The 21,091-nt window shown below is 47.6% G+C and overlaps 1 protein-coding gene across 1 annotated transcript; it reads right to left on the bottom strand.

The window, feature by feature from the left end:
• Positions 1–7: 7 nt before the first annotated feature.
• On the bottom strand, positions 8–17,618 carry SLC47A1 (solute carrier family 47 member 1). Its single transcript, XM_063146800.1, has 17 exons — positions 17,472–17,618; positions 16,652–16,753; positions 15,263–15,331; positions 14,327–14,475; positions 13,409–13,451; positions 12,864–12,908; positions 11,237–11,334; positions 10,414–10,511; positions 9,340–9,453; positions 8,551–8,618; positions 8,259–8,367; positions 7,271–7,346; positions 5,572–5,641; positions 4,774–4,906; positions 3,365–3,459; positions 2,307–2,391; positions 8–619 (listed from the first exon to the last, which is right to left on the bottom strand). Exons 1-17 carry the CDS (start codon positions 17,616–17,618, stop codon positions 369–371), a joined length of 1,752 nt encoding a protein of 583 aa, XP_063002870.1. The 3' UTR covers positions 8–368.
• Positions 17,619–21,091: the final 3,473 nt, after the last annotated feature.

Genomic DNA, 21,091 nt, shown 5'->3' with positions numbered 1-21,091 from the left:
ACACTTTTATTGCTCAGGTCGAGGAATGGTGCAGTGGCTTTTGTCATTTCATTTTAACGGCTCTTTGCGGTTCCAGTGGTTGTAAAAACATAAAAATAAAAATTAGAACAGGTGCGTCCCTCCTTTAAGGAACGCTTTTTTTTCTTTTTAATGTGTAACACCCTGCAAAACACAGTCTCCGCACACCTCCTCCAAGCTGCTCCTGGGTTTTGTGCCGGCGAGTCCTGGGTTCAAATCCTACCAACACCCAGCGATCAGCTTCCGAAACAAGGCGCCGCCCCAGACGTGCTGGTATCCTGTTCCTTTTGCTTCGAGCCAGAAGGAGTTTTTCCGTCTCCTCCTCCCGCAACCCGCCAAGCGCGAGGCCCCTAGGTCTTAACGGTGGAGAGCCGGATTGCGACTCCGACGGCCAGGATGGCCACAGATGCCCCGACAGCCAGGCCCCGATACACAATCAACTCCTTGGTCGTTAGCACTTTGCTGACAGTTGAGAGGCCCTCCGTCGTCCGCTCGTCCCGGAAGGTTGGCCCGCCCCTTTCGGTGAAGCTCACCAGGACGACTCCGTTCTGGACATCCGTTTGTCCTGTGATGTGCAAAGAAAAAAAGGAAACGGGGCTTCCTTAGCTCAGCTGTTCCTTGGTACACGTGCCGGGCGAGAGGAGGCATTAAACTAGACTTGATGGTTTAGCAGTGACAAAAAAAGTCTGAAGCAAAGGAAGGAAAGGAACCTCTCGTGCAAGCACTGAGTCATTACTGACTCTTGGAAGGATGCCAGCTTTCACTGACGTTTTCTTGGAAGGCCTTATAGCGGGGTGGTTCGCCGTTGCCTTCCCCTGCCATTATTCCCTTTCCCCCAGCTAACTGGGTACTCATTTTACCGACCTCGGGAGGATGGAAGGCTGAGTCGACCTGAGCCGGCTGCCTGAAACCAGCTTCCGCTGGGATCGAACTCAGGCCATGCGGAGAGTTTCAGCTGCAGAAACTGCTGCTTTGCAGCTCTGCGCCACGCAAGGCTCATTCTGAAGCAAAAGCCTAGAGGAATTAATGCTTCTGGTTTGACCTCCAGCTCTGTCTGTCTGTCTGTCTTGCTTCGAAACAAGCCAACTTCGAATCATGGCTTAGGAAGCTGGCTTGTTTTAAACCAGCCTTTCCAAACCAGTTCTGTTGGACGACAACGTTCCATCAACCACAGCTGACACTGCGTCCCTAATCTATTTATCCTACCTTACCTACCCTATTTCTTCGATTCTAAGACACACTTTTTTCCCCATATAAACATCTCTAAAAATGGGGTGCGTCTTAGAATCGCGGGTGTGTCTTAGGGTGTTTTCCTTCTGTTGGTAGTACTGAAATTAGTGTGCGTCTTACAATCGATGGCGTCTTACAATGGAAGAAATACGGTATCTTACCCTATTTATCCTATCATACCTTATATCTATCTTACCCTATCTATCCATTTGTCCATCTGTCTACCCTCTCTCACCCTATCTATCCTCTCATTTATTTATTATTGCATTTCTATACCACCCAATAGCTCTCTGGGCGGTTTACAAAAAATTAAAACCATGGACAGCGTTCAAAATGGAAAACCAACAGTATAAAAGCATACTATAAATTGATGAGGGCTAATAATATTATTATAAATTGATGAGGTAAGATATATTATGTGCATATATCGTTCATGTGATAGGCTTCTCTTTGCTTATCGGTGTACAAACTTCTGCCTGATGTGCACAGCGAGATTATTTTCTACCTCTTTCATAATACTCGAACCCGGGGTCCTCTCACGACGCGGACGGGCGGGAGATTCAGGACAGATCAAAGGAAGGATTTCTTCACACAGTGCAGAGCTAAACTGTGGAACTCCCCACCACATGATGTAGTGGCGGCCACCCATTTGGATGGCTTCAAAAGGGGTTGGATCAGTTCCTGGAGGAGAAGGCTATCTGTGGCTACTAGCCCTATTGGCTCTGTGCTGCCTCCAGGATCAGAGGCAGTAAGCCTGTGTGCACCAGTTGCTGGGGAACATGGGTGGGAGGGTGCTGTTGCACCATGTCCTGCCTTGTTGGTCCCTGGTTGGCCACTGTGAACAGAGTGCTGGACTTATGTCCCCCTTAATCCAGCCTTCTCCAACCTGTTTCCCCAAGATGTTTGTGGACTACACCCTCCAGGATGCCTGATCATTTCGCCAGGCCAGCTGGGTGGGGGCAGAAATGAGCGCTGTAGGGAAAAGCTGCTTTTAATTCAAGTTGCCACGTTTTGAGAGGCGAGAAGACCCCGTCCCCGACCAAATCTGTAGCCCGTACCAGAGGAAGGTGCTATTTTGGTGAGGGCAGGAGCCGAGTTCGAATCTTCGGGCAGCTTCTGGCTCAATCCTGCGCGGTGCTGAGCCTGCAAGGGAAGGGAGATTGATTTTAGATCTACAAACCACCTTTCAGCAGGGAAATGCTTGCAACCAACTTCAAAGAGTTGTTTGGGGTTTTTTTAACTGCGGTTTTTTGAAGTTAGTACGGATAAAAGTTTTCCCACAGGGGTGCAGAGGCGTTAGCTTCCGGCACCGCCAACCGTGGTCCAATGGAAATGGTAGTTGATACTGTGTACATATCCACGTGTCAAGGCTTGATTTATTTTAGATATTTCTATGTCCCCTTGCGAACCAGCTTTCATAAAAAATAAACCTAACTGCAGTATCCCTCTACAATAAAACACAAGTCTTGGAACCGGCCATTCAAAACAACACATCACGGCCTGTTCCAGTTGGACTCCTCTCCTTCAGGAGCAGAGCAATCCCATCAGCCCTGTTCCCAGTCCACTTAATCTCTCTCTTTCTCTCTCTCTCTCTCTCTTTACCTCTTCCCTCCTGAACTCCCGTTCCTTGTGTGTCATGTCTTTATTAGACTGTAAGCCTGAGGGCAGGGACTGTCTTTTTTGCTAAGTGTAAGCTGCTCCGAAAGCGTTTTTTTGGCTGAGGAGCGGGGTATAAATATGATAAAAAAAATTAAAAAATTAATTCACAAGCCACATTTTCCTCTTCCCTCCCCATGCCTTTTTCCTTGCGTGTCGTGCCTGTGTAGATTGTAAGCCTGCAAAGCATATGACATGTCTTCTTTTTACTAACTCTATATAAGCCCTTTCTGGCTGAGAAGCAGGATTTTTAAAAATAGCTTGAAATAAATAAGAGACCCGCATCCTGGCCCTTGCAGCTGTGTTGAAGCCCCAACTCATCTGGAGAGCCGCCTGTCCCCCGACCCTGAGAGAAAGCATACTCTGCCTTGCCGATATATCAGGCTGGTTATATATTTTGTGGATGATGTTGTTGTTTTAGGCTCTTTATCGGTGGAGCCTGTTCAGTAAAGCATCTCACCTCCTCGGCCACTTTCTTCCAGTTCATCCGAGCAATGTAGATTATGGAACATGTACAGGGGATCAGGGCGCACGTTAACATGCCCAGCCAAAGGCCTGAGGGAGAAGACAGAGCAAGCCACATGAAGGCTAAAATAATAATAAAAAGGACCCGCTCATAGAATCATAGAAGAGCAGAGTTGGAAGGGGCCTACAAGGCCATCCAGTCCAACCCCTGCTCAACGCAGGAATCCACCCTAAAGCATCCCTGACAGGTGGTTGTCCAGCTGCCTCTTGAAGGCCTCTAGTGTGGGAGAGCCCACAACCTCCCTAGGTCACTGGTTCCATTGTCGTACTGCTCTAACAGCCAGGAAGTTTTTCCTGAACATAGAATCATAGAGTAGTAGAGTTGGATGGGCCTACAAGGCCATCCAGTCCAACCCCCTGCTCAACGCAGGAATCCACCCTAAAGCATCCCTGACAGGTGGTCGTCCAGCTGCCTCTTGAATGACTCCAGTGTGGGAGAGCCCACCACCTCCCTAGACCTCACACGGGTCTCCTGGTTTGTTTATTTATTTATTACATTTTTATACCGCCCAATAGCCGAAGCTCTCTGGGCGGTTCACAAAAATTAAAATCCTGAAGAGCATAAAAACATCCAACAGTCTAAAAACACAAATACAAAATACAATATAAAAAAGCACAACCAGGATCAAACCACACAGCAAAAATTGATATAGGTTAAAATATGGAATTAAAACTAGGGTTGTGCACGGACACACACACACACACGATCCGCTCTGGATCCCGATCCACAACTTCCAGATCGGGTCCGATTTGCCCCACAACGATCCACCTATGGTCCACTCCACTCCACGGCGGGCCTCCGGATCTGGATCAGAGCTCCGTGTTCCCCCCCCCCCCCATAGACTTGCATTGAAAATCAAATGCCTATAACTTTTTTACTTTTAACGTTAGAAACCTCAAAATCGGCTCCATGAGAGCTTATCCGTGTATCCACATTCATGGCCAGTTTGAAGCAAATCCAAGCATCCAGTGATTTTTGGCGATTTTAAAAACTTTTTAACCCTCAACCCTAACTCCAATTAACAATACGACTCCTCCCTGCACTGTGCCTCTGTCCAAAGATCGCCCCCTGACCAGAAAAAGGTGAGCCTGGCCTGCTCTTGTGCCTTTTAACAGTAACTTTGGACATTCTGAAAAATCGGGCGCCGATGCATTTTGGAATGTTGCGCTATAAACCGTCGCCTGCAAAATGCGCGCCGATCAAAATTTTAAAAGGTAGAGGAGCAGGAACTGGTAAAAAAACAAGAAAACCCAGCATCCCTTCTGTGTGTGGTTAAGGGCAAGATGGGGTGTCCCAAGTTTGAATCTTGTTGTAGCTCAGCGTTAAATGCATGGAAACGGTACCTATCATTCCGATTCTGGCCACGAAAATCAACACGATCCCGAGTGGCAAGCCCACGACGTAGTAGCCGACGGCATTGAAGATGGCGCCAAGCTTTTGCTTCCCGGTGCCACGCAAGACTCCGCTAGTTGTGGCCTGCCAAAAGGAGAGGGAAGGGTTCGGCTGTCATCCGAGCAAAGTTAAGATTTAACTTAAGTCCAGCCCATTCGGTGTCCTCTCTGTATGTTTGTCCAGTCACCTTTTGCGTCTTCTCTCCAGCCGACGTAGAGATGTTAGGAAAGAAACATGGTGAGCATGTGCGTGACGCAATTCTACATTCCATGTTCAAAAAACCGGCTCAACATTCTCACCTGTTTTCAAGTTCTGTGTGTGTATGTGTAAATATAAATAAACAGGTACCCACAGCCCAGTCTACCCAGACTTAGCCCTTCAGTTCCAGATTTGTCAGAGCTTGCTTCTGGTTGCTCACGGGTTGAGAACTCTGCACGTTCTCAGACACACACACACCCAAGCTCAATTACCGTATTTCTTCGATTCTAAGACGCCATCGATTGTAAGACGCACACTAATTTCAGTACCACCAACAGAAAAAAAAGCTTTGATTCCAAGAAATAATAAACGCACCCGCGATTCTAAGACTCACCCCGCTTTTAGAGATGTTTATATGGGGGGAAAAGTGTGTCTTTGAATCGAAGAAATACGGTATTACTTGTGATGCTCCAGAGCCCAGCCCTGGCTGGAATCGAGGGCATGTAACAGAAGGAAAGAGACCCGCCGTTTCTGCCGGAAGAGATACTCACGCAAAGGGCTTCAAACAGGTGGAAGGCAATGTAAACCGGCATCACCCAGGCTACCAGTTCAATGACCTCCCTGTTGGGAGAAACAATCAAAGAAATTAAGTTGTTATTCTGGGTGCAATCTTCCTTTCTGGCCAGATAACCGGGCAGAATCCATGTCCCGGATGCTAAACCCCGTACTGAACACGCCAATACCTCCCACAGGAGTTTTCCGAAAACGGAAGTCTTCTCGGTGGTTGCCCCCTCCAAATGTTTTGGACTACAGCTCCCATTAACCCCAGCCAGCCTGGACAAAGGTCAGGCATACTGGGAGTTGTTGTCCAACATAGCTGAAGGGCACTAGGTTGGAGAAGGCTCCCCTAAATCTAGTTCATAAGAATATAAAAATTAACATTGCGGAACATTTATTAGTATTTTACGAATTATTCCAGTTTTCCATGGTCTTCCTCTCCATTTTATCCCCACGATTTCTTCATGGTATCATTGTTTGGTTTGGTTTATAGTGTTAAGAAGCAAAGAGGAGGGAAGTTCCAGAAAGGAATGGTACCTGTATTATTATTTTTTACCTTTTTTATTTTTTAATATTTAAAATAACATAATTAATATAAGTGTGCTCCCTCCAACCCCGGGATCTTATTTATATTTCCAAAATCTCATTACTTCCTCTAGAGGTGTTTTCCCTCTCCCCTTTAATAGTACAAATTCTAAAAAGTGTTTCCATATTCCTTCAAAATCATTCGTTTTTATCATTCCTCTTCTAACTTTCATGTTACGTGTTAATTTATCATTAATAGCAATATCCCATATTTCTTTATACCAATCTTCTATATGATAATCCCCTTGAGTCTTCCAGTTTCTAGGTATCATTAGTCTTTCTGCTGTCAACAAATTCGTTATCAATTCTTTTGTCTCTTGATTACAGTTCAGTTCTCCATAAACTGATAATAACGCCACAATAGGTGTCTCTTCAATCTCCATTCCTAAAATTCCTTTTATCTCTTTAAACACCATTTTCCGTAATTTTTGTACATATTCACATTTCCGCCACATATGTAAATACGTTCCTTTCTCTTGACAACCTCTCCAACATATTGCTGAATTCATCTTATTTATTTTATTTAATTTCACAGGGGTTAGGTATGGTATCTGTATTTTAAATAATACACAATGTGCCAGCCGGCCATGCCCTCCTGTACGACATTCTATTCCATTTACATTTCACGGCCAATGAAGACATTCAGTCGTCACTGGGCTGTTTAGGGTCCCTTCACGCACCTTATGGGTTGTGTGTGTGTACTTCCATAAACTTTGCAGTTCTCACTAGCCTAGTTACTTCCCTTCTGCTGCATGGATGGTGCCATTTTGGTAAAATAACCAACGGCACGTACGCCCGGACACCAGAAATAGCGGGACAGCGAAATTACAGAGGTGACAGAAATGAAGGTCCTTTTGAACACAGCATCACCCCTATCCTCTCTCTCTCTCTCTCTCTCCTCCCTCCCTCCCTCCTGGACTCCTGTTCCTTGTGTGTCATGTGTTTATTAGACTGTGAGCCTGAGGGCAGGGACTGTCTTTTTTGCTAAGTGTAAGCCGCTCTGAGAGCCTTTTTTGGCTGAGGAGCGGGGTATAAGTATGATAAATAAATAAATAAATAAATATTGACGCTAAGTATCATCCACATCCCGAAAGGACAGTTACTCACGTGTCGCTGGTGAATACGTAAGCCAAGATGTCTTTCGTAGATGTCAACACAATGCACATCAGGAGGAAAAAACACACTGGGGTGGGGGAGAGAGAGAGAGAAGAAGAAGAAGATGGTCAGTAGCAAGAAAGGAGTTTGAACTGGAAGTCCTGTTTTTTAAAATGGCGAGTGTAACCTAAGGATATACGGGAATTTCATTTTTGCTCACGAAACATGAAAGTATGCCCCATCTGAATCCTGAAGGTGAGTGAGACCACGCATCTGGCGAAAATATGCGTAAACTGTTGAAAGCGCACTGCGCTCGGCTCATTCGCAATCCCCACTTCGATTTGCGCAAAATTCCTCCGGGGACAGAATCAGCCCCGCTTTCATCTATAGAGGAAAGTTGCACGCCGGGCCCTCTTTGGGGACATTTGCGCAAATCTCCCGTTCGGCCGACATTCGATTTGGGCAGGGCTCCCGGCCTCGTGAAGCGAGCAGCGATTGCGAAGGGGAATTGGGCATGATACAAGCAGCAAGACGAAGTTCGGAGAATCCCGGCTCGTTCGCCCATCCCTAATATCACCTCTGGATCGGTAACTAGTAGTTGTTATTATTTTTATTACTATTCTTATTCAAAGCGTTTTTATCCCGCTGCTCAGCTAAAATGGACACAGCGGCTTGTATGTAATCAGTAAAACAATCTAAGGCGTACAATCTAAACCAGGTACAACACGCGAGGAAGAAGGAACGGGGAGGGAAGAGGGGGAAAATGCAAGAGGTCAATTCTTTGGACTCCTGTTGCTTAAAACAGCCTGCCTCTTTGCAGTCTGTAGCCACAAAAACACCTCTAAATTTGTTGCCTCTAAATTGACAACCGGCGGGTTTGTTCAAAGTTATGACGGGAAAGGTGTGTAGGGGAGGCTCAATGAAATCTTGCTCGCTTGCACACCTCTCAAGACGTATCTGCCCCCAGTTCTTTTTTGCCATACCATGAAATGCCACGTACCTGTGCATAAAATGCTGACCACCGAAGACTTACGGGCTGCCTCCGTGTCGCCGGCTCCTAAGGCGTTCCCCACCTGGACGGCGACGGCAGCGCTGATCCCAAATGGAATCTGGAAAGGTGCAAGGGACCGGGCCAATTCAGTTGGGAGGAGGCACCCTTTCCCAAGTGACAGAGTCCCCCATGGAGAGGGGCCCAGCCTGCCCTCCTAAAGTAATTTCCCAGGTTGCTCCGGTGGTGGGGCGTTCCCTCCCCGAAATGATAATTTGGGCTGAAACGTGGATGAAATTCTTACCATATAAACCACTGTGGCCACCTCGTAAATTACGGATTGGGCCGACAACTCCACGACACTAAGGAGACCTAAGGAGTTGGGAAGAAAGAGATAGGTGCCGTTTAGAGAGAGGCACCTAGATGCTTCAGACCACCTCTGTGTATTCCTCAAGAGTAAGGGAGGCAAATCAGTTGGGGGACGACTGCAATTTGGGTCGTGGCTTGTGTGCTGTCGTTTAAGAACCCTTTCCAACACGGAGCACGCGCCAAGCCGGTTTTGGACTACAACTTCCACCATCCGCCAGTGTGCTAGAGAGTTCTGCCTCCGGTAGTCTTTTGTCATTATAGTTTACGACGTTTAGATAGGGCATGGCCGCTGCCCGCCAGATGGAGTGAGACTACAACTGCCATCGTCCCTGGCCACGCTCGCTGGGGATGATAGGCGTTGTAGTCCAGACCTTCTGGGGAGCTGTTGCATGGTTTCGAGCTTTATTTCACAGCTTCGGCGATCGCGGGGAGGGGCAGAGAAATGAAACGTTGCGAAAGACGGATTGGGTTGGCCGTTTTTGTTCTGGAATTGTTACGTTTTTATTGTAATTGTTTTACTGTTTGAATCGGTTTGGGACGGTTTGTGTTAAGCCGCCTTGAGCGTTGTATTTTGGGGAGACGGGAAAGGTATAAAATAAATTAATCAGCAAAGGGTGGATTTGGGAGCTTTAATTTTATGACCACGCCCACCCGGAAGAGTGGGCATGGCCCAGTTTTCTAGCCCCACCCATTTCCCTCGTGAGCCCTCCTCCTCCTCACTGACCTATCAGAAAACTTCCAATTTCAAAGGTCCACCATTCAATGCAGATCATCAGCATGCTAGGGATGGCTAAAGCCATAAACACGTTCCACTCTTGGAGGCATTCCGTGGACCAGCCTGTGGGCACGAAGAAAAAGAAAAAGAGGAGAATTCAGCCTGAATGTCTGAAAAACCCACACTTTGACAACCCAGAAAGCACAATTCCCTGAGGGTGCAATCCTATGTCTGTTTAGACAGAAAAAAAGCCCTACAACACCGAGCAAAGTTGAAGGACTTTTTTTCTGTCTAAACATGCATAAGATTGTAGGGCTTTTTCCTATCTAAACATGCATAGGATTGTAGGACTATTGTTTGTCTAAACATGCGTAGGATTGTAGCACTGTTTCTTGTCTAAACATGCATAGGATTGTAGCACTGTTTCCTGTCTAAACATGCGTAGGATTGTAGGACTGTTTCCTGTCCAAACATGCATAGGATTGTAGCACTGTTTCCTGTCTAAACATGCATAGGATTGTCGGACTGTTTCTTGTCTAAACATGCGTAGGATTGTAGCACTGTTTCCTGTCTAAACATGCATAGGATTGTAGGACTGTTTCCTGTCCAAACATGCATAGGATTCGTGCCCCAAATCTCAGATCTGGACAGTTCTTCCATATCAATGTGTCTGTTCCCTGAAATCGACAAGATCTGAGCTTCTTACATATTCTGTCGCCTGCACAAGTATATCTGGCAGGAGGGCCTTTTCGGTTGTGGCCCGTTGACTTGGGAATTCCCTCCCTGCTGCGGTGCGACAGGCGCCAATCCTGACGGGCTTTCGAACGTATTTATTTAACCCCGCATCTGCCGATTTTAATGCCTCGCTTAGTGAGACTTCTTGTTCCAATTGTTTCTTCCATTTTAATTGCTGTTTTGGTGGATTTTGCCCGCCTCCCAGAAATGATCAATGAGAGAAATATATAAATATTTTGAATCGATAAAATAAAATCTGCCCGGAGCTGAAGGCAGAACGGAGAAGCACGACTGAAGCTTGCAAGAATCAGAGGGGACGTTTAAAAAGCGAATAAACGGAGATTTTACCTCCCCAGGTTTTGACGTGGAGCTTTTTCCACCTGATGTACAGGAAGAGAGCGATGGCTTGCGAATATTGAGCGATGGTGTTGGCCCAGGCAGAACCCCTAGAACGGATCGAGGAAAAGCAAAAATGTCACTTCGGCAGAAATTTGTAAAATTATTATGAAAACGGAAAGAGCCTGCACAGAGAGAAGTTTTTCTCCCTCTCTTATAATACTAGAACAGCCTTCCGCAAGCTGGTGTCCTCCAGCTGTTTGGGACTTCAAGTCCCATTATCCCCAGCCTGCGTGAGGAGCACTGGGAGGTGTAGAAAGGGAAATTGAGATTTACAAAATGAAATGTGCACAGTTCCCTATTCATTCCATTCTGGAGGGGGACGAGATGCCATTTTGGGCCTAGCGAGGAGAAGAGGAAGAAATGGGCTGCGGCGTTGCCTAGCAACCACAAGGCAGGCTCTCGGCCTGGCGGTTGCTTAGCAACAGCAGAGTGCTTCCTTCTCTCGAAAAAATAAAATGGAAACAAAAAAATGGAGCAAAATAGGGGGGCACCGTAGCACCAAAATAATGATGCTAATACCTCTGTGCTCCCTGTAAGGTCAGATTCAGACAAAACAAGTTTGGTTCCAGGGCTTTCAAATGTATTTGCCTCCATTTTTCTTTGGAGGAGGCTCTCTTTCGGGCTCGCGGATCCGGCCTGGTCGTCAACGGAGCCGCAACTCTCTGAGAAAGTTCCTTCCTCCTCCAATCCTCAATATCCATTCCGCGCCATGCCGGCAAAGGGAAAAAAATGGACTGATCTAGATATTCCCCACGCTCCGTTGTTTGCTCACCTAACTCCCATGTGAAGCTCGTAGATAAAGATATAGTTGGCAACCAAGTTGACAATGTTCGCTGCCATGCCACAGAGGACCTCCGGCCAAATAATCCTCTGAAAGGAAATAATTGGTTTTAGGGTACAATTGTATAAAAAAGTCATGGAATTCTAGGAGTTTTTTCTGTTTAAACATGCATAGGATTGTAGGATATTTCCCTGTTTAAACATGCATAGGATTGTAGGACATCTTCCTGTTTAAACATGCATAGGATTGTAGGACATCTTCCTGTTTAAACATGCATAGGATTGTAGGACATCTTCCTGTTTAAACATGCATAGGATTGTAGGACATCTTCCTGTTTAAACATGCATAGGATTGTAAGGCATTTTTCTGTTTAAACGTGCACGGGATTGTAGGACTTTTTTCTGTTTAAACGTGCTCAGGATTGCAGGACATTTTTCTGTTTAAACGTGCACGGGATTGTAGGACTTTTTCTGTTTAAACGTGCATGGGATTGTAGGCCTTTTTCCGGTTTAAATGTGCTCAGGATTGCAAGACATTTTTCTGTTTAAATGTGCATAGGATTGTATGACACTTTCTTGTTTAAACATGCATAGGATTGTAGGACTTTTTCTGTTTAAACATGTATAGGATTGTCAGACTTTTTTCTGTTTAAACGTACACAGGATTGTAGGACATTTTCCTGTTTAAATATGCATAGGATTGTAGGACTTTTTTCTGTTTAAACATACACAGGATTATAGGACATCTTCCTGTTTAAACATGCACAGGATTATAGGACATCTTCCCGTTTAAACATGCACAGGATTATAGGACATCTTCCTGTTTAAACATGCACAGGATTATAGGACATCTTCCTGTTTAAACATGCACAGGATTATAGGACTTTTTCTGTTTAAACATGCATAGGATTGTAGGACTTTTTCTGTTTAAACATACATAGGATTGTAGGACATTCTTCCGTTTAAACATGCATAGGATTGCAGGACATTTTTCTGTCTAAACATGCATAGGGTTGCACCCTAAAACATTTTTACTATAGTTAGCTGCCTTGGGAGGGCTAAAGCCTAAAAGGTGGCCGAGAGCAGTATTTTAAATATCGACGTAATTTAAGCCTTGGAAGGCTGAGCCATACTATTGAGAAATAATTCTAGGCTGGAGTTGTGGGAAGGATAACTGTGTTAGTGTGTTCTGGGCCCAGGGGTCTGTAAGCCCTAATTCGCTCAGGGTGCAGTCGTATGCATGCTTAGCGGATGAATTGATTAGAGCACAAGTCTATGCATTTTGTACACCGCCCAGAGAGCTTCGGCTATGGGGCAGTATGTAACTGTAATAAATAAACAAGCAAATAAATAAATAAATAAATGCATGTTTAGACAGCCAAAAGTCTGACAATTCCCATCTTGCTCCAGCCTGTTTTCGCTGAAAGCACCTGCGAAGAACTCTGCGAAGAATTCTTCGGAGAGGGATTTCAAGCACTTAGAATGGGGGCGGGGAACAGCACAAAAGTTGGGAAAACACCCCCAAAATTGGTGGTTGGAGGAAAGGGGTGTCTGGCCAGTCCCCGGACCGGAGGGTTACCCCCCCCCCGCCCCAATGGTGAAGGGAAGCAACAACTTACCTGGTTCTGCAAATACCTCGTCTGAATTTGATAAATAAACGCCGCCTATAGAAAAAGGAGGCGTTAGAGGTAGAACCTGTACTCAGACAGAAGAAGCAAATGCATGACTCTACCCCAACCACACACCTATTCCCGAAAAGCTGCACTCCCTCTGGCCTACAATCACCCATAAAACACGATTAAAACGATAATGAAACCGAAGCTTTCGAGCGCAGTTAGAAAAGAGAACGGCAGCAGAATAAAAAGAAATGGATTGCTCCTATGTGCTTAACGGGCAACCATTCAACCGGTGCAGTTTCTGTGCTGCCAGGCGCAGGCTTTGCCTGTTGGATTTCAGCCTGCCATACATGCCTGGGGCGGGCGCCTAAAGGCATGGGAACGCAGGTAGGAATCAAAGCAGGAATAAACCCTGTTTTGGGCTTTTTAATGGAGCTTTTAATAGATCTTTGAATTGGGGCTTTTTAATTTGGGGGGTTTAATGGGCTCTTTAAGTTGGGCTTTTTAACAGATCCAGTTGAGAGAGAGGGAAATTCTCAAACGCTTACCGGAAGTGCTGGAATGAAGATCATGACATAGACCTGTGTGAGCCTGTCAGGAGAGAATGGGGGGGGGGTACCCCCAAATGAACATTTTAGCAAAGACCCCTGGAAGGAGTTCGTTTCCTGACAGTGCTGAAATATGCATTTTTGGGAATAAATAAAGTTGTTGTTATAGAGAAAAGCAATACCTGTAGCGTCCCATTCCAGTGTACGGTGTGGAAGGCTCTGGAAATGGTAATTTAGCCATTCTTTTCTGTCCAAGAGGACGCAAAAAGCCAGCCAGAGCGCCATTTTCAATGCCATTACGTTCCTTTCCGGAACCTTTCGCGGTACGTGTGTGCTTTTTCAAGCGTGCCATGGCGGGGAAATAGTATTGCAGAATCTTCCAGCCAGAAATTAAACTCAAAGGATGGCTCGTCAAGGGTGACTACATTCACAGTGGTGGCTGGTGGGGCAGAAAATGGGTCACCAGGGGTGGAGCCAAGGGAGCCATGGGGATGGAGCCACCCCACAGGGGAAAGTCTTTGCGATGTGCAATTGGACAAACGACGCTCAGGCGCTGGGATTTGCTTCGTAGTCTGCAGCTGTGGCGTGGCTGGAGCCGCACAATAGAAGAAGCCGGTACGTGGAAGAAATCCACCAGCACTAGACCACCAATACGCCTATATATATTTTTGAAAGTGTTTATGCCCTGCTCTACAGCCGGAAAGACTCACATCGCTACTCCGTGATTGATGTGAACCTGCAAACCCCCGTCCTCAGGGTTACCATCGAAAAAGGTGACACGACACAAGAGGAAAAAGCGATGGGCAGGGAAGAGGAAAGCAAGAGAACCAGGCACCCATCCTTAAGGGGATGCGGTTGTCATAACGGCCAGCCGTCCCGCAGCCGGCTGTGATGGGCATCTCGCTCTCCCGTTCTCACCTGGAGACGTCCGGGTTCTGTCGGATGAGGAGGAGGATTTGCTCCGTGTTGATGAAGACAGCCCAGCAGGGGAAACAGGACAGCAGCAGGATGAGGACTCCCCGTTGCAGGATGGTGCCAACGCGCTTCATGTTCTTCCCTCCGTAGGTCTGGGAAAAGAAGGCGGGTTTAAACTCTCCAGCTGTCGACACCGATGCACCTCACGATAGAGTCTTATTAAAATTGGCCAGCTATTCCTTACACAGCTCAGGCCTGCGATACCTGACGGAGTGCCTTTCCTGACACAAACCTACCACTCAGCATCCAAGGCCTTCCTCTGAGTGAAGCTCAGAAAACAGCAACAAGGAACAGGGCCTTCTCAGTGGTGGCCCCTGGATTGTGGAATCCACTAAGGCCCGCCTGGTGCCAATATCTCCTCAGCATTCGACGGTGTTCGATGAGGCATTCGTGACAGTTGCTTTTATCAGCCCCCCCATATCTTCCTGTCCCTGTCTTAGCTGCTTAAATTGTGTTTTTTTTTTCTTCAATTTTCTGTGTTACAGATTTGATACGACGTTATTATCTCCTGTTTGCGGTTTGTGACTTTTTATGAACCTCCCAGAGAAACAAAACAACGATATATTCTAGAACGTTCTTGAAAGGGGGAGTTGTGGCTTTACTCGCTCCCTCCGCCGGTTTTGTTGAGAGAGCAAATGATCTCTGCCTTTCTAGAACGTTCTAGAACAGCCTGGGGCCCTCCTAGTGTTTTGGACTACAGCTCCCATCAGTCTCAACCAGCAGGGCCAATGGGCAGGGATGGAGTAGGAGAACTGCCGCGTTGCGCGATCGGTCGGGGTACCCGATAAATGCAGAGCGGGTTCTTACGGTGACCCACGTTTCACGTTCGCCCCGAATCGTGGCCAAATGGGCGCAACAGTGCCAGCCGATGCTACCCACCTGGGATATTAACGTATCACAAGCCGAAGACAACCCGAAGCCAACGGAGATGCCGGTCACGTTTATTACCTAAGAATCATCAAACACAGAGAGAGAGAGAGAACATAAAACATCAAGGCTGCAAAATATCAGTGCTGGAACTTTCCCCCAACCTGCCGCCCTCCAGATGCTTTGGATCGCAAGGCCCACCATTCCCCAGCCAGGATGGGACTTGCAATCTGACATATCTGGAGGGCGCCAGGTTTTTGCCAAGCCGGGAAAGAGCACCCCCCGACACAAAGGTGGGCAGCTCGGTGCCCCTCGGGCGCTTTGGACTACAAGTCCCATAAGCCCCAGCCAGCATAACCAGGGATGACGTGAGTCGTCGTTGAAAACATTGAGAGGGTATCAGGTTGCCGGTCTCTGTTTTTCTGCCTGGCTGCTTGAGGCTGCAACCGTTATATAAGAATACCTGATCCCGCTGGGATCATGAGTTGCAGTACCTGTTCCTAGCCATTACTTGGGCGGCGCTGTAGAGCAGCAAAGCCCAGAACCAGTGCCGGTTGTCCCCCTATGACACCTGGCACCGCGGCTTGTTTCTGGCCCCTGCTTTAGAAAGTCTGGAGCGAGAGATTCCAAAATCTGGCTTCCTTTCCATCTGGAGGCGCCGGCCTTCAGGGATGTATAGAAGCAAGCATTTGCCGTTTCTCACCGTCTAACGCGGGACCGAGAAAAGCCCACTTTGCAAGCCGCGCAAACCCTTTGACCTGTGGGTAATAAAACAGGGGGCGTCCGTTCGCCCCAGGTGAACCTGCTGCAGCACCAGGCGACCCCCAGATCCCGGGTTCTGCCTTTCCAATCGAGACGGATTTAGCTGAGCTATCCCCAAAGAGAAGACTGACAGTAAACGTGGTGACAGAGGTGAGGTTCAAGCCCAGTGAACTCAGTGAGCTTTTCATCCCCTGTTTATCCTGACACCCCTCTTCGCTGGCCTCAAAAATCTACGTTTTCCACAGAGATCCTGTTCACACACCCCCGCCCCACCACCACCACCACTTCGGTTCAACCTCGCCAAATATTCCCAACTGTAGCGGCATCTAATAATGCTCAGCTGAGTTCCCATTTCAGAAATATTATGTGGACTTCATGGAAGGATTGCTCGTTTTATCGCTGCCTTTCACAGGTTTCTGATCCCCCGACTGTAGGGAAAAGGAGAAAGGTAGGCACGCTTTGCTCTTCCGCAGAAAAAACGCACAAAAAAGCGACAGTTGCAACCCCACTCCACCCGCCGTTGGGATCTGTGTGAGTCTTCATTTGGGAGGGAACGCGGACTCATTCAACAATGCAACGGGGAACCTCCTCTCAGGGCAGGAGGTATAAAAACCCACCCCAGGGCAACTCCGCACTCACCGCGATTGCAAGGGTGACCGAAGCCAGCTCGACTTTACCGAGATGGCCACAGAAGATCGTGCTGACCACATGGATCATGAACACCAGGAGTTGGATGAGCGTCTGGAAAGAAGAGGAGAAGGAAAAAATGATAGGAAATGTGAAGATATGTAACTCTCGAACTCGCCACCTTGATTGCGCTGGAGAGGCTATAGGGAACAAGTGAGGATCCCGGAACGCTGGAGTAATGCAATTTAAGACTTAGAGCATCCTTCCCCAAACCACTTCAACACCCATCAGCCACAGCCGGTACGGCCAACGGTCAGGGCACTTGTTCTCCCAAACATCCATAGGGCCGGTTTAGCGGTCGATTAAAATGCCGTTTGATGCAGGGCCTCTCACTCTGGTGGCTCAGAGGACCTGCCTTTGGACTGAAAGAGCTTTGCTAAACCTGAGCAGCAACCCAGCTCCCCAACTCAGGTCTTGCAAGCGTCACTTAAAGTCGAGCAAATTTAAGAGATCGCAACAACACGTTGGAAAACCAAACGCACTGCGGAACGGGACCAGCACAAAGAGAGAAAATCCGGTCGATGATGGACATTTCAGAGTGGGGACAGCTGGTCGCAGTGTCTCGATTCATCAATAATTTCCCACTTTGGCAGTGTGGTGTAGTGGTTAGAGTGTCAAATTGGGACCCGGGAGATCCAGATTCCAGTCCTACTGGCTTTGGGCCAGTCGCTGGCTCTCAGCCTAGCCTAGCCTACCTTGCAGGGTCGTTGTGAGGCTAAGAGAAGGATTGCATGCGGCGAACGAAGAAAGAAAAAAATGGTGTGAGCCTTACCAGCGGACCGGCCAACAACAAAATCTTCTTTGCCTCCTCCCAGAAGTTGGAAGGAAAAAGCCAGCATAATTTCCGGCAGCCACGCGGCACGGGAGCTGGCGGAGTGCCGAGGGGGGGCTTCTCGTTGACGGGGGTCCCAACCTCCATAAGTGGGAGAGGACCCACTCTCTCTTGTTGTTTTGGGGGGGTGGGGTGGGGGGGGAGAACTAGGATCAAGCCAGATTTCTCCGTCGGACCCGAGAGGGATCCTTGTAGAATCGCCACGGGACGGACTTCTGGATAACGGTGTCTTCTCTCCTCACAATTTTGGGCAAAGTGCGAGGATTAAAGTCTCTCCAGGACCAATAAAGGGCGAGGCGGAACAGCTGTCCGGCAGGGGGTTGGCCAAGAGGCCTGGGATGCTTCCAAGACAAGCGTCACACGCTCAAGACGCTTCGGTGAACTTGCCCGCAAGAGCTGTAACCGGATATAGGAGGAGGAGGAGGAGGAGGGGGCGACCGTCCCCTCTCTACACTGCCTCACAAGGCCAGGCCCTCTTGCAGAATTCGGAACAAGTTGCTAGACCTCATGACCTCATGGGGCCCCCGCTAGTCCAAAGCTGTGTGTTGGATGGTTTTTAATGTTGCTTTTGACTCTATTTCGATGTCTATTTCGAGGATGGGCTGGCAAAACAGCCCCTATTCTTTCCCTCCTCGAGGTGCAGATTGTAAACGCCTCAGGGCAGAGGCCCGTGACACCTTGTACTGAGCATACCGTGGGCACAAGAGCAGCAATGGAGAATAGGTAGGCCAATGGTCCGCCTTGGGACTAGGAGGCAATTTCACGGGTATTCATGCCCGAGAAAGATGCGACAACTAACAGGGACCACCTAAAAGTACCGTTAAAAGAACTAAAATAAAAGGGGGGGCAGACCGCAGCAGGAGACATCCCCCATGATGGTGGGGGGCGATGCAGATTGTAATATAATCACCTCAAATACAGCAGAGGGAAACGAGAAGAGTAAATGGACTTGTAGAACTACTTTCCACCCCCTCTACCCTCCTCATCGCTTTTCCTCGCATGCCATGCCTTTGTTAGATCGCACGGGGCGTTTGTTTGACCGACTCCACGGACGCCTTTTGGGGCTGGGTAAAAATGTTTCAAATCAATCAAGCCGTAAGCCGTTTACGTAAACCCGACAGGATCATCCCATATGAATGTGGTTCTTGACCTAGATGGGTTAATAAATGCCCAAGCTTGAGAGAATGAAAGAAGGTCAAAGGTAGCCTTTTCACACCTATCTGCTCCGGAGGCACGATAAAATCCAAATTCCAAGGCCTGCTGAAATTCACGGACCTTTTCACTGTCCGTGGCTCCAGCGCCTAGCCACAAATGGCTTTTCACAGCTCTGATGTGTTAATTATTTTTTAATCGCGTCCTCTTTGCCATCCAGCCATCTGACTAGAGGTGGACATCTTGGACATATTTCTTGGCGTTCCTCAACGCAGAGAACCCGTACGGATTTCTCCCTTCTTGTCTTACCTGCCACCTGCGGAGGATAATTTAATTTAATTTGGGGCAAGCGGGTTTTCTTATCCCAAAGTCAGCAAAAGGCCTCCTAATCCGAATTCATAACCGTAATGCAGGGGTGTACAACGTCAGGCCCGTGGGCCGTTTCTGGCCCTCCGAGGGTTCCATGATAGCCCCGCCTCCTTTCCCTAGCCCCGCCCCAATCATTGGGTGGCTTCCTTAGGTGTGCCCTTGCTAAGGCTTAGCGACCAACAGTAAATAGCGGCATGTTTTCAACTGAAATAACCTGGCATCTTGGGGGTAGATCCTAGAGCAATTTGCAATCAGTAAGGCCTTCCATTCTTTAACAAAATGACCCTTGCGCCCTGCCCAAAATCCTATCGTTGAAACAAAGAAAGCCTGCAGTATCCCGGAGTGCTCGGGTGTGTGTTTAAGGACTGTGAGTTCCGTTCCGTGCAGCCAGCCTGCTGAAAACAAAATTCCTGGGCTCGGATGTCTGGCCTCCTAAATGTATTTCTTCCGCGCCACGCTCCGGTTGACGGATTTTGAGATCCCAATAACACCACTACCACCACAAAAGTAGATCCTGCCAACGTGGCTTTCTGCCTGCTTTCAGCTGTGAAAGGTTATTCGGCGTGGATTTTCTGCCCCCCCCGTCCTTTTGATTCCGCTCTCGTGATTCGGAGGACACGTTCGGAGATTTTCGGAGAACTTCGGCGGGAAAGCGGGGGGGGGGAAACGCACCCACCCCCTCGCCAGGAATAGCTTCCTTAGCACGTTTTGTAGGAAGTGAAGTGATGTACATTACAATCCCAAAAGTGCACGAAAAAGCATGAAATCCAGAGTCTAACATGACCTAGCTACGTCTCTGTTAGCAACAGTGGAGTTTATCAGCTGCAGTCACCGTGAATCTCAGCGCAGTGAGAACAGGGGGGCAGTTTCAGAATACATTCGGAAAACAAGAGCTGCTTCCATCGAACGGCAGAGACGCCGATTGCACCGTGTTTGCAAGGAAGGGATTTGATTTTCGTATTCAGTGGGTTGAACACATCTTGGAAACTTCTCTCCCAGGGCTGGAGCATCACCTCTGGGAGGAAAAACTACATACAACATCCCTGTCTGAAAGAACACTTCTAAGATCTTTGAAACTAAGAACGGGTTCCTGGATTTTTTTTTCCTCTTCCCTCCTCCTGTCTTTTCCTTTCGTGTCGTGTAAAAAAAAAAAGATTGTAATCCGGAAGGCAGCAGGGACCGTCTCACTATCCGTCCTTGGAAGTGGCTCTGGGAACTTGTATTTGGCGGAGGAGCGGGTTAAAAAAAATAATGCTGTAAATCAATAAATAATCATTTTTTAAAAATCTGTATCTACGTGAAGCGAAGGGAAGAGAAATAAGCTGGTGTGGTGAGGGGATGAAAGAGCAGGAAATCTGTCCGTCTGGTTGCAAAATGATGGCGGCAAATATTTGCAAGTCAAATGCAACGAGCAAAAACAGGAAGAAAAAAGAAATCTCCCCAGTCGGCAACCCTGACCTTTGCGGGCAGGTTTGTGAACACACATTGCATCCACCTTGTGTTATTTCACTATGACGGGCCTCTCCTGCCTGTGGGATAAAGGATAAGATCCCCTCCAAGGGGGAACTTGGTGAATACATGTGCTGCTATCTGGTATACTGCGGGCAGTGGGGACGGATGTTGGTTGAGTCTCTTTCCAAGGGGTGTTTGGGGTCAAAATACCAAAACCACCAACCCATCATAGCTCAAAGCTGTTACTTCTACATCTCCAGTGTGCTGTCTGCCATTTTGAGGGGACAGATGGCAGAAAAACAGCGGCGAAGGTGTAAATAGCAATGCATTGAATATAGCCACTTTTTTAAAAAATAAACACCCCCAAAAGACTCACATTGATTTAAATGAAAGAGGTCGGACTGTTGAAATCGACAGGGCTTAAAAAAGTTGTCTCGGAGCGTGGCCCAAATTCTTATGCAATCCAATAGAATATTAGACAGTCCCAACCCTGGGCAGGTTTATTTTCTGTTTTGTGAGGCTGGCTGTGAAGAAATGCCTTGTATATATAACGGTGATTGTTATGTAATGTTTGCATTAGATAACAT

The sequence above is a fragment of the Elgaria multicarinata genome, chromosome 22, assembly GCF_023053635.1.
Source record: "Elgaria multicarinata webbii isolate HBS135686 ecotype San Diego chromosome 22, rElgMul1.1.pri, whole genome shotgun sequence".
NCBI classification, from domain to species: Eukaryota; Metazoa; Chordata; class Lepidosauria; order Squamata; family Anguidae; genus Elgaria; species Elgaria multicarinata.
This window is presented reverse-complemented; position numbering and strand designations above follow the sequence as displayed.

Excerpts from the sequence above, each read along its gene's own strand:
- SLC47A1 (XM_063146800.1), bottom strand. The coding sequence starts at position 17,618 with ATGGAGGTTGGGACCCCCGTCAACGAGAAGCCCCCCCTCGGCACTCCG. Across the intron at positions 9,454-10,413 it reads CCACGTCAAAACCTGGGGAG|GCTGGTCCACGGAATGCCTC; the intron begins GTAAAATCTCCG and ends TCGTGCCCACAG. Across the intron at positions 7,347-8,258 it reads GGTCAGCATTTTATGCACAG|TGTGTTTTTTCCTCCTGATG; the intron begins GTACGTGGCATT and ends CCCCCACCCCAG.